Source organism: Oncorhynchus masou, unplaced genomic scaffold (assembly GCF_036934945.1).
Source record: "Oncorhynchus masou masou isolate Uvic2021 unplaced genomic scaffold, UVic_Omas_1.1 unplaced_scaffold_1251, whole genome shotgun sequence".
Lineage (NCBI taxonomy): Eukaryota > Metazoa > Chordata > Actinopteri > Salmoniformes > Salmonidae > Oncorhynchus > Oncorhynchus masou.
The window spans coordinates 50,960-64,521 of NW_027002331.1; the positions used below are offsets into that span (position 1 = coordinate 50,960).

Here is a 13,562-nt window from a genome sequence, read left to right on the forward strand (position 1 = left end):
ATCCTACAATGTGATTTTCTGGATTGTTTTTCCTCATTTTGTATGTCATAGTTGAAGTGTACCTATGATGAAAATTACAAGCCTCTCATCTTTTTAAGTGGGAGAACTTGCACAATTGGTGGTTGACTAAGTACTTTTTTGCCCCACTGTATGTACTGTGCGGTAGTTTAGTAGTTTATGTACCCAAATGTACTGAACGGTAGTTTAGTAGTTTATGTACTGTAGTTTAGTAGTTTATGTACTGTACAGTAGTTTAGTAGTTTATGTGCTGTACGGTAGTTTAGTAGTTTATGTGCTGTACGGTAGTTTAGTAGTTTATGTGCTGTACGGTAGTTTAGTAGTTTATGTGCTGTACACGGTAGTTTAGTAGTTTATGTGCTGTACGGTAGTTTAGTAGTTTATGTACTGTAGTTTAGTAGTTTATGTACTGTACAGTAGTTTAGTAGTTTATGTGCTGTACGGTAGTTTAGTAGTTTATGTGCTGTACGGTAGTTTAGTAGTTTATGTGCTGTACGGTAGTTTAGTAGTTTATGTGCTGTACACGGTAGTTTAGTAGTTTATGTGCTGTACGGTATTTTAGTAGTTTATGCACTGTAGTTTAGTAGTAGTTCTCACCCTGTGTATTGACCAGCTGTGGGAGGCAGGTATGAATATCCTGGTTCTGAAGGGCATCCAGGCACAGGTAGTCGGCAGGATGAGGGCAGCCCGAGGCCTGGGGCTAGGTATGGGGCTTGGCCTGGAGGTAGTTCTGGGACCGGGGGTGCGTTGGCCCTGGGGTAGCTGTCAGCCAGGCCCTGGCGTGGAGGAGGCTGATGCTGCTGGAGAGCCTTGTGGTGGACGGGCGGTGTGGGGGCAGTGTTAGCCTGTATATAACTCTCCCCTGGGCTCAGGTAGTGGGGGTGGTGGAGGGGGGGGTTGTGGGGCAGTGAGCCTGGAGATGTGTCTGCCTTGGTGTAAGAGTTAGTCAGCCCCTGGTGGTATGGCAGTCCTGGGTGTGGTGGGGGTTGTGGTGCCAGCTCTTTATATCGGCACGATGAGGCTGGAGGACGTGTCACTGTCTGAAAGACTTCCTGGTTGCAGTAGCTCAAGTCTAGGTTAAGAACGGGGCGAAGGCAGTCAAATCATTAAAAATCATTAAAATAGGAACATTTTATTATTATGACATGGTTGTACTGTTTGTAACACTTGGCATTAAAAGAGATTCCTATCAACCGTTGTTGATTAGTTATTGCCAATAATGGAAGAGGTTTCATTTTCACAGTGGCTCACCTGGTATCTGCGGAGGTGAACACGGTTCTGAACCAGAATCTGGTGGTGACTCTGGTAACATGCTAGGAAGACAAAGATACAGTCAGACACGTCCCTCCAAGGACACAGTCAGACTCGTCCCTCCAAAGACACAGTCAGACGTGGCCCTCCAAAGACACAGTCAGACATGGCCCTCCAAAGACACAGTCAGACATGGCCCTCCAAAGACACAGTCACAGTCAGACATGGCCCTCCAAAGACACAGTCAGACACGGCCCTCCAAAGACACAGTCAGACACGGCCCTCCAAAGACACAGTCAGACACGGCTCTCCAAAGACAGTCAGACACGGCCCTCCAAAGGCACAGTCAGACACGTCCCTCCAAAGACACAGTCAGACGTGGCCCTCCAAAGTCACAGTCAGACATGGCCCTCCAAAGACACAGTCAGACATGGCCCTCCAAAGACACAGTCAGACATGGCCCTCCAAAGACACAGTCAGACATGGCCCTCCAAAGTCACAGTCAGACACGGCCCTCCAAAGACACAGTCAGACATGGCCCTCCAAAGACACAGTCAGACACGGCCCTCCAAAGACACAGTCAGACATGGCCCTCCAAAGTCACAGTCAGACATGGCCCTCCAAAGACACAGTCAGACATGGCCCTCCAAAGACAAGGTTACTAGAACTAGCCTCTCTCTCTGCTTACCTAACGTGTCATTGTCTTGACTAGTTAACAACAAAGCCTACAGCTGTAGCTGTTGGTGCCATGGTGGAGAGCTGCCCACCTGCAGCAGGTACAGTGTAGGGCAGGAACAAAAGCCTGCAGAACCAGTAGGTCTCCAGGAGGAGGGTTGGCCACCCCAGCTCAGGCATTGTGCCGTTGTGTTGTGAACACTTATGTGTGTCATCCATTCCATTTAACACAGCTGCTGTGTTTAAGGGGGGTAGATGGACTAAAAACATGGATGCTCACCAGGTATTAGATGGTCCTGGAAACAGATTGACCCTCAGGTACAATAAAGTAAACATGGATGCTCACCAGGTATTAGATGGTCCTGGAAACAGATTGACCCTCAGGTACAATAAAGTAAACATGGATGCTCACCAGGTATTAGATGGTCCTGGAAACAGATTGACCCTCAGGTACAATAAAGTAAACATGGATGCTCACCAGGTATTAGATGGTCCTGGAAACAGATTGACCCTCAGGTACAATAAAGTAAACATGGATGCTTACAATGTTGGGTCCATGTCGTTGCTGAGGTAGTGTTCCAGTATGCTGGTGTCCACCACAGCCCTCTCCAGGACCCCACTCATATCCTGGCATCCTGGAAACACACACACCTTTCATTACAATTCACAAGTGTCTCATTCTGGTTCACAGTCTCTCTCTAAATCTTGCTCCCTCTCCCAATCTTGCTCTCTTTATCTGTAAAAATCTTGCTCTAAAAATCTTGCTCCCTCCCTCTCGGCAAATCTTGCTCCCTCCCTCTCGGCAAATCTTGCTCCCCCTCTCGCTAAATCTTGCCCCCCCTCTCGCTAAATCTTGCCCCCCCTCTCGCTAAATCTTGCCCCCCCTCTCGCTAAATCTTGCCCCCCTCTCGCTAAATCTTGCCCCCCTCTCGCTAAATCTTGCTCCCCCTCTCGCTAAATCTTGCTCCCCCTCTCGCTAAATCTTGCTCCCCCTCTCGCAAAATCTTGCTCCCCCTCTCGCTAAATCTTGCTCCCCCTCTCTCTCTCTCTAAATCTTGATCCCCCTCTCCCTCTCTAGATCTTGCTCTCTCATCTACAGAACATGAATCTGCCAAGGTTATAGGTCACCACGTGAAACTAACCCATTGTTAATATAATTATTAACCATTACAGCGTATCACAGTGTGGTCCATCACCTACAGGCTCGCTGTAGCCTGCCCTATACATGGCTCCCTGTACTGTAGGAGACAGTAGTAATCACTGTTATCAGCCAGGACACAGCTCTCATAGAGGCTCCCTGTCCTGTAGGAGACAGTAGTAATCACTGCTATCAGCCAGGACACAGCTCTCATAGAGGCTCCCTGTCCTGTAGGAGACAGTAGTAACCACTGTTATCAGCCAGGACACAGCCCTCATAGAGGCTCCCTGTCCTGTAGGAGACAGTAGTAATCACTGCTATCAGCCAGGACACAGCTCTCATAGAGGCTCCCTGTACTGTAGGAGACAGTAGTAATCACTGCTATCAGCCAGGACACAGCTCTCATAGAGGCTCCCTGTCCTGTAGGAGACACTGCTATCAGCCAGGACACAGCTCTCATAGAGGCTCCCTGTCCTGTATGAGACAGTAGTAATCACTGCTATCAGCCAGGAAACAGCTCTCATAGAGGCTCCCTGTCCTGTAGGAGACAGTAGTAATAACTGCTATCAGCCAGGACACAGCTCTCATAGAGGCTCCCTGTCCTGTAGGAGACAGTAGTAATCACTGTTATCAGCCAGGACACAGCTCTCATAGAGGCTCCCTGTCCTGTAGGAGACAGTAGTAATCACTGTTATCAGCCAGAAAAGAGGCAGGTCGCTAGAAGAAATGACTGCTCAGTGTTTGCGGTGGTTGATGTCCCAGTCCTGCTGTGTATCTACTGTGTGTACACTCCCCTGCGTATTACATGTAGGCAGAAGCTTAGTGTCTGGTCCCATATATACTGCTTAAATACACCAGAAGTGAATTTGTCCAAATACTTATGACCCCTTCAAATCAAATAAAATCAAATCTTTATTAGTCACATGCTCCGTATACAACAGGTAGACCTTACAGTGAAATGCTTACTTACTTACGAGCCCGAAAACCAAAAGTGCAGTTTCAAATAAATACTGGGGGGACAAGATACATAAAGCACATTAATTTCTAAAATGGTCAAACAGAAATATATGAAAGTATCCTCAAATTTAAAAAAAGGTGACATTCTGTACTGTTGCTTTATATAAAACATTTGAACTCAAATCCAAAATGCTGGAGTTTAGAGCCAAATGAAATGTTTTTGCTTCACTGTCCAAATGCATCAGTAGGGGAGTCTATGTCTACGGTGAGCTCACCTCAGAGCCATATACAGCCTGTATATACATGTACACACACAGTACTGGCTGGGCTCTGCTTCCAACACATCAGTGTAGTGACTAGGACAGGACACATATTATGGACAAGACCTGGGTAAAATACATACCTAGCATACCAAATACATACCAAATACATACCTAGCATACCAAATACATACCAAATACATACCTAGCATACCAAATACATACCTAGCATACCAAATACATACCTAGCATACCAAATACATACCTAGCATACCAAATACATACCGAGCATACCAAATACATACCGAGCATACCAAATACATACCTAGCATACCAAATACATACCTAGCATACAAAATACATACCTAGCATACCAAATACATACCTAGCATACCAAATACATACCTAGCATACTAAGTACATACCTAGCATACCAAGTACATACCTAGCATACCAAGTACATACCTATCATACCAAATACATACCAAATACATACCTAGCATACCAAATACATACCTAGCATACCAAATACATACCTAGCATACAAAATACATACCTAGCATACCAAATACATACCTAGCATACTAAGTACATACCTAGCATACCAAGTACATACCTAGCATACTAAGTACATACCTATCATACCAAATACATACCAAATACATACCTCGCATACCAAATATATACCTAGTATACCAAATACATACTTAGCATGTACCCAAGTTAAATGCAAGGAGACATTTTACAGTCACAAACACTCACGCAACAAACAAAGACCTGAACTTAAAAAACATTTTTTTAAGTTTTCTAAGTTCTTTAAAGAATGTCCTTCTAGCTTGTCCCTGAGAGTGATGCGTTTGGCCTTGATCTAATTACTGTGTGACTGATTGTGGGACAGGTGGCCTTGAGCTGCCCATGACGTCAGAGCTCTGCTGCACCTGTGTAGATACGGGGCTGGGAAGTGTCTCTGGTCTGCTAACTCTATGACCGTATTGCAATTGTCATAAGCATCTTATCTGTCCTCGTATGCTGTCCATTTTTAGCCTACAAAACATGAAATAACTGGCTCCTTTGAACTTTAACTCCAGATATGGAATGTGTGAGTAGGGAAGAGGACCACACTTTCGTAGAACTATCAACACAGAACCGGGATCTTTTATTTCAGCTCTTGAAACATGTGACCAACACTTTACATTTATATTTGTTTTCAGTATACATGGTCAGTCACCGGCTACATTAGGAAATGTGTTGATGATGTTGTACCCACAATAACAATCCGGACATACCCCCAACCAAAAACCTTGGATGAACGGAGATATCCGTACAATGCAGAGAGCCCGTACTGCAGCATTCAATGTCAGCAGAATGGATCCCGATGACTCTGTGGGGCGCTGCGCGGCTAGCAGGTACGAGCTCTGCAAATCCATTAGGGACGCAAAAACACAACACAGCCTCAAACTTGAATTGATGTTCCACAACTCAGACTCACAACGCATGTGGCAAGGACCACAGACTATCACAGACTACAAAAGGCAAATCCAGCTGTGTGGTGCCCACCGAAGCTCCCAGCTGAGTTCAACACATTCTGTTCTTGCTTCGAGGCAGACAATAGCGAGACAATCCGGGAAGTCTCTCGCTCCTCCAGACAACCAGGAAGTCTCTCGCTCCTCCAGACAACCAGGAAGTCTCTCGCTCCTCCAGACAACCAGGAAGTCTCTCGCTCCTCCAGACAACCAGGAAGTCTCTCGCTCCTCCAGACAACCAGGCAGTCTCTCGCTCCTCCAGACAACCAGGAAGTCTCTCGCTCCTCCAGACAACCAGGAAGTCTCTCGCTCCTCCAGACAACCAGGAAGTCTCTCGCTCCTCCAGACAACCAGGAAGTCTCTCGCTCCTCCAGACAACCAGGAAGTCTCTCGCTCCTCCAGACAACCAGGCAGTCTCTCGCTCCTCCAGACAACCAGGAAGTCTCTCGCTGCTCCAGACAACCAGGTGCTTTCACTCTCTGAGACTGATGTGAGGAAAACTCTCAGAAGAAGAGTGAATACTCCCCATCTTCAGAGTGTGTGCTGACCAGCTAGTCTTCACTGACATCTTCAACCTGTCCCTGTCCCAGGCTGAAGTCCCCACCTGCTTTAAGGAGACCACCATCGTCCCAGTGCCCAAGAAAAATAAAGTGGCACGCCCAAATGTCTATCGCCCCGTCGCGCTCACCTCAGTCCTCATGAAGTGCCCGGAGAGGCTGGTCATGGCCCACATCAAGGCCAGCATGTCAGGCCCACTGGACCCACTTACACCTGGAAAGAGGAACACCTATGTGAGAATGCTGTTCATTGACTACAGTTCAGCATTCAACACTATTGTTCCCTCCAAGTTTGTTACCAAACTCAAAGCCCTGGGTCAGGACACCTGACGGGCAGACCACAGGCTGTGAGGATTGGCAACAACACCTTCTCCACAGAGGGCCCCCCCGGGGGTGTGTCCCCAGTCCTCTGCTGTACTTCCTGTTCATCCACCATTCACGACTGTGTGGCTTTGCACCACACCAACTCCATCATCTAGTCTACATGACGACACCACGGTTGTAGGCCTGATAACCTACCAAGAACAACGGGTCAGCCTATAGGGAGGAGGTAAGTGAACTGGCATTGTGGTGTCAGGACAACAACCTCTCCATCAATGTCAGCAACAACAACCAAAAATGAGTTTGTTGTTGACTTCAGGAAGCAGAGGAGGGAACACGCCCCGATCCACATCAGCGGGACTGCGGTAGAGAGAGTCACGCGTTTTAAGTTCCTCGGCATCCACATCACAGAGTACTTATCATGGACAGACAACACCACCTCTCTTGTCAAGAGGCACAACAGCGTCTCTACTTCCTAAGGCAGCTGAAGAAATTCGGCATCCTAACTAACCCGGGTCCTCTCCAAATACAACCACTGCACCATCGAGAGCATCCTGACTGATTGCATCACAGCCAAGTATGGGAATTGCTCCGTCCACGACAACACACACATCACAACTGCTGCGACCTGACTGTTACTACACTGCTCAGTTTATACACTGCCCCCCATCCCCCCATCTCCAATACACCTGGAAATATTGATCTACAAATTGTGCTTTCTTTTATTATACTTTATTATACAACAAAAAATATATATATTCTACTGAGACATTTATTTTCACATTCTTATTTTATATGATTTCTTGTTGTTGTTGCATTGTTGAAGAAGGAACCTACAAGGAAGCATTTCATTGGACGATGCATGTACGGGATATGTGTGGTATACGACTAATAAAACACTGGGAACTTGACAGTGGACCGATCTGGCCAAACGACTATCTATTCCTCAATTGAAACCGCCTCACAACATGACCTATTAGCCTAGTGGTTAGAGCATTGGACTAGTAACCGGAAGGTTGCGAGTTCAAACCCCCGAGCTGACAAGGTACAAATCTGTTGTTCTGCCCTTGAACAAGGTTGTTAACCCACTGTTCCTAGGCCGTCATTGAAAATAAGAATTTGTTCTTAACTGACTTGCCTGGTTAAATAAAGGTAAAATTAAAATAAATGAACTCGTCTAACTGTAGTAACTCACAACATGACCTACTAACTCATCTATCTGTAGTAACTCACAACATGACCTACTAACTCATCTATCTGTAGTAACTCACAACATGACCTACTAACTCATCTAACTGTAGTAACTCACAACATGACCTACTAACTCATCTATCTGTAGTAACTCACAACATGACCTACTAACTCATCTATCTGTAGTAACTCACAACATGACCTACTAACTCATCTAACTGTAGTAACTCACAACATGATCTATTAACTCATCTGACTGTAGTAGCTCACAACATGACCTACTAACTCATCTAACTGTAGTAACTCACAACAGGAACTATTAACTCATCTAACTGTAGTAACTTTGGGAAGATGAACTTTGGGTCATCGTAACACCTGACGGGTGATCATTTGACTGTTCTGAAAGGTTAGAGACATCGAATCAGAGCCTTTCTCCCTCTCTCTCTCCCCCCACCCCCTCTCCCCCCCAGGACCCCCTCGCTCTCTCCCCCACCCCCTCGCCACCCTCCCCCCTCTCCAACCCCCCCACCCTCTCTCCTCCACCCCACCCTCTCTCCCGCTCCCCTCTCTCACCCCCTCTCTCTCCTCCACCCCACCCTCTCTCTCTCCCTTTCCCCCTCTCTCTCCCCTTTCCCCCTCTCTCTCCTCCACCCCACCCTCTCTCTCTCTCCCCCCTCTCTCCTCCCTTTCCCCCTCTCTCTCCCTTTCCCCCTCTCTCTCCCTTTCCCCCTCTCTCTCCCCTTCCCCCTCTCTCTCCCTTTCCCCCCCTCTCTCTCCCTTTCCCCCTCTCTCCCTTTCCCCCTCTGTCTTCTCCCTCTATCACTCTCATATTGATAATTCTGTCCAGACCCTGAGAGCTTTAGCCACTTCATATTTCTGTGAAAAGGCCTTTGACATTAATGTTGTGGGATCAGCTAAGACACCTCAGGAACAACATTACTTCCCCTAAGGATTACGTGTTGAAAAACACACACTCATAATGCCACACACATTCACTCACACACCAGAGGAGGCTGGTGGGAGGAGGTTTAGGAGGATGGGCTCATTGTAATGGCTGGAATAGAATTAAGGCAACGGAGTCAAACATGTGGTTTCTATGTGTTTGATACCGTTCCATTTATTCCATCCCAGCCATTACAATGAGCCCATCCTCCTAAAGTACCTCCCACCAGCTTCCTCTGACTCGCACAACCCTCTCTCTCACACACACACACACACTAGGGAATAGGGTGCTGTTTTGGGACACAACTATAGAATGTCTTACCGTCAAAGAACTGCTGCAACGCTTCATTCTCTCCCAGAACATCAACGGGCACTGGGAGTCCTCCGGAGGGCTCCATGGTGATCAGCTGCCTGAGATACACAACTGTTATTGGGGGTGAAACAGTAGGCAAGGCCTAGGCTTGAGCACTGTGTAGGCCCAAGCATGTTCATAAGGAGGTAAACACACAAAATGGAAGAAACCCCAACCTATTCCTTTTCAGGCTTGCATGGTAGGCTTTGAATGTAACTCCAGACTCTTAGAAAATTGGAGGCTCTGCTATTTCTATCAGGAAAACATACTGCCTAAGGTCAAACTATTTCTATCAGGAAAACCTACTGCCCTAGGTCAAACTATTTCTGTCAGGAAAACATACTGCCCTAGGTCAAACTATTTCTGTCAGGAAAACATAGTAGCCTAACAAACTTTTTCTGTCAGGAAAACCTACTGCCCTAGGTCAAACTATTTCTGTCAGGAAAACATACTGCCCTAGGTCAAACTATTTCTGTCAGGAAAACATAGTAGCCTAACAAACTTTTTCTGTCAGGAAAACCTACTGCCCTAGGTCAAACTATTTCTGTCAGGAAAACATACTGCCCTAGGTCAAACTATTTCTGTCAGGAAAACATAGTAGCCTAACAAACTTTTTCTGTCAGGAAAACCTACTGCCCTAGGTCAAACTATTTCTGTCAGGAAAACATACTGCCCTAGGTCAAACTATTTCTGTCAGGAAAACATAGTAGCCGAAAACAAACTATTTCTGTCAGGAAAACATAGTAGCCTAACAAACTATTTCTGTCAGGAAAACCTAGTGGCCAAACTGAAAGTCAACCTGACATGGAGTCCGTATCCCCTGGTAACAGTTTCATAAAGCTGCTCTTCACCTGACGTGGAGTAAACTAACTGTCCGTATCCCCTGGTAACAGTTTCATAAAGCTGCTCTTCACCTGACGTGGAGTAAACTAACTGTCGTATCCCCTGGTAACAGTTTCATAAAGCTGCTCTTCACCTGACGTGGAGTAAACTAACTGTCCGTATCCCCTGGTAACAGTTACATAAAGCTGCTCTTCACCTGACGTGGAGTAAACTAACTGTCCGTATCCCCTGGTAACAGTTTCATAAAGCTGCTCTTCACCTGACCTGGAGTAAACTAACTGTCCGTATCCCCTGGTAACAGTTTCATAAAGCTGCTCTTCACCTGACGTGGAGTAAACTAACTGTCCGTATCCCCTGGTAACAGTTTCATAAAGCTGCTCATCACCTGACGTGGAGTAAACTAACTGTCCGTATCCCCTGGTAACAGTTTCATAAAGCTGCTCTTCACCTGACGTGGAGTAAACTAACTGTCCGTATCCCCTGGTAACAGTTTCATAAAGCTGCTCTTCACCTGACGTGGAGTAAACAAACTGTCCGTATCCCCTGGTAACAGTTACATAAAGCTGCTCTTCACCTGACGTGGAGTAAACTAACTGTCCGTATCCCCTGGTAACAGTTTCATAAAGCTGCTCTTCACCTGACGTGGAGTAAACTAACTGTCCGTATCCCCTGGTAACAGTTTCATAAAGCTGCTCTTCACCTGACGTGGAGTAAACTAACTGTCCGTATCCCCTGGTAACAGTTTCATAAAGCTGCTCTTCACCTGACGTGGAGTAAACTAACTGTCCGTATCCCCTGGTAACAGTTTCATAAAGCTGCTCTTCACCTGACGTGGAGTAAACTAACTGTCCGTATCCCCTGGTAACAGTTACATAAAGCTGCTCTTCACCTGATGTGGAGTAAACTAACTGTCCGTATCCCCTGGTAACAGTTTCATAAAGCTGCTCTTCACCTGACCTGGAGTAAACTAACTGTCCGTATCCCCTGGTAACAGTTTCATAAAGCTGCTCTTCACCTGACCTGGAGTAAACTAACTGTCCGTATCCCCTGGTTTCATAAAGCTGCTCTTCACCTGACCTGGAGTAAACTAACTGTCCGTATCCCCTGGTAACAGTTTCATAAAGCTGCTCTTCACCTGACGTGGAGTAAACTAACTGTCCGTATCCCCTGGTAACGGTTTCATAAAGCTGCTCTTCACCTGACGTGGAGTAAACTAACTGTCCGTATCCCCTGGTAACAGTTTCATAAAGCTGCTCTTCACCTGACGTGGAGTAAACTAACTGTCCGTATCCCCTGGTAACGGTTTCATAAAGCTGTTCTTCACCTGACGTGGAGTAAACAGACTGTCCGTATCCCCTGGTAACAGTTTCATAAAGCTGCTCTTCACCTGACGTGGAGTAAACTAACTGTCCGTATCCCCTGGTAACAGTTTCATAAAGCTGCTCTTCACCTGACGTGGAGTAAACTAACTGTCGTATCCCCTGGTAACGGTTTCATAAAGCTGCTCTTCACCTGACGTGGAGTAAACTAACTGTCCGTATCCCCTGGTAACAGTTTCATAAAGCTGCTCCTCACCTGACGTGGAGTAAACTAACTGTCCGTATCCCCTGGTAACAGTTACATAAAGCTGCTCTTCACCTGACGTGGAGTAAACTAACTGTCCGTATCCCCTGGTTTCATAAAGCTGCTCTTCACCTGACCTGGAGTAAACTAACTGTCCGTATCCCCTGGTAACAGTTTCATAAAGCTGCTCTTCACCTGACGTGGAGTAAACTAACTGTCCGTATCCCCTGGTAACAGTTTCATAAAGCTGCTCTTCACCTGACGTGGAGTAAACTAACTGTCCGTATCCCCTGGTAACAGTTACATAAAGCTGCTCTTCACCTGACGTGGAGTAAACTAACTGTCCGTATCCCCTGGTAACAGTTTCATAAAGCTGCTCTTCACCTGACGTGGAGTAAACTAACTGTCCGTATCCCCTGGTAACAGTTTCATAAAGCTGCTCTTCACCTGACGTGGAGTAAACTAACTGTCCGTATCCCCTGGTAACAGTTTCATAAAGCTGCTCTTCACCTGACGTGGAGTAAACTAACTGTCCGTATCCCCTGGTAACAGTTTCATAAAGCTGCTCATCACCTGACGTGGAGTAAACTAACTGTCCGTATCCCCTGGTAACAGTTTCATAAAGCTGCTCTTCACCTGACGTGGAGTAAACTAACTGTCCGTATCCCCTGGTAACAGTTTCATAAAGCTGCTCTTCACCTGACGTGGAGTAAACTAACTGTCCGTATCCCCTGGTAACAGTTTCATAAAGCTGCTCTTCACCTGACGTGGAGTAAACTAACTGTCCGTATCCCCTGGTAACAGTTTCATAAAGCTGCTCTTCACCTGACCTGGAGTAAACTAACTGTCCGTATCCCCTGGTAACAGTTTCATAAAGCTGCTCTTCACCTGACGTGGAGTAAACTAACTGTCCGTATCCCCTGGTAACAGTTCAATAAAGCTGCTCTTCACCTGACGTGGAGTAAACTAACTGTCCGTATCCCCTGGTAACAGTTCAATAAAGCTGCTCTTCACCTGACGTGGAGTAAACTAACTGTCCGTATCCCCTGGTAACAGTTCAATAAAGCTGCTCTTCACCTGACGTGGAGTAAACTAACTGTCCGTATCCCCTGGTAACAGTTTCATAAAGCTGCTCTTCACCTGACGTGGAGTAAACTAACTGTCCGTATCCCCTGGTAACAGTTACATAAAGCTGCCCTTCACCTGACGTGGAGTAAACTAACTGTCCGTATCCCCTGGTAACAGTTTCATAAAGCTGCTCTTCACCTGACGTGGAGTAAACTAACTGTCCGTATCCCCTGGTAACAGTTTCATAAAGCTGCTCTTCACCTGACGTGGAGTAAACTAACTGTCCGTATCCCCTGGTAACAGTTACATAAAGCTGCCCTTCACCTGACGTGGAGTAAACTAACTGTCCGTATCCCCTGGTAACAGTTTCATAAAGCTGCTCTTCACCTGACCTGGAGTAAACTAACTGTCCGTATCCCCTGGTTTCATAAAGCTGCTCTTCACCTGACGTGGAGTAAACTAACTGTCCGTATCCCCTGGTAACGGTTTCATAAAGCTGCTCTTCACCTGACGTGGAGTAAACTAACTGTCCGTATCCCCTGGTAACAGTTTCATAAAGCTGCTCTTCACCTGACGTGGAGTAAACTAACTGTCCGTATCCCCTGGTAACAGTTTCATAAAGCTGCTCTTCACCTGACGTGGAGTAAACTAACTGTCCGTATCCCCTGGTTTCATAAAGCTGCTCTTCACCTGACGTGGAGTAAACTAACTGTCCGTATCCCCTGGTAACGGTTTCATAAAGCTGCTCTTCACCTGACGTGGAGTAAACTAACTGTCCGTATCCCCTGGTAACAGTTTCATAAAGCTGCTCTTCACCTGACCTGGAGTAAACTAACTGTCCGTATCCCCTGGTAACAGTTTCATAAAGCTGCTCTTCACCTGACGTGGAGTAAACTAACTGTC

At 46.4% G+C, this 13,562-nt stretch overlaps 1 protein-coding gene across 1 annotated transcript in view; it reads right to left on the bottom strand.

Moving 5' to 3' along the window:
• LOC135530084 (myelin regulatory factor-like protein) overlaps positions 1-13,562 on the bottom strand; it is a 40,619-nt gene that overhangs the window by 20,052 nt on the left and 7,005 nt on the right. Inside the window, exons 2-5 of the mRNA XM_064958471.1 lie at positions 9,156-9,244; positions 2,489-2,579; positions 1,270-1,331; positions 616-1,090 (exon numbers count right to left, since the gene is read on the bottom strand). Coding sequence (XP_064814543.1) covers positions 616-1,090; positions 1,270-1,331; positions 2,489-2,579; positions 9,156-9,231 — 704 coding nt within the window. The 5' untranslated portion in view covers positions 9,232-9,244. The remainder of the gene's footprint in view (positions 1-615; positions 1,091-1,269; positions 1,332-2,488; positions 2,580-9,155; positions 9,245-13,562) is intronic.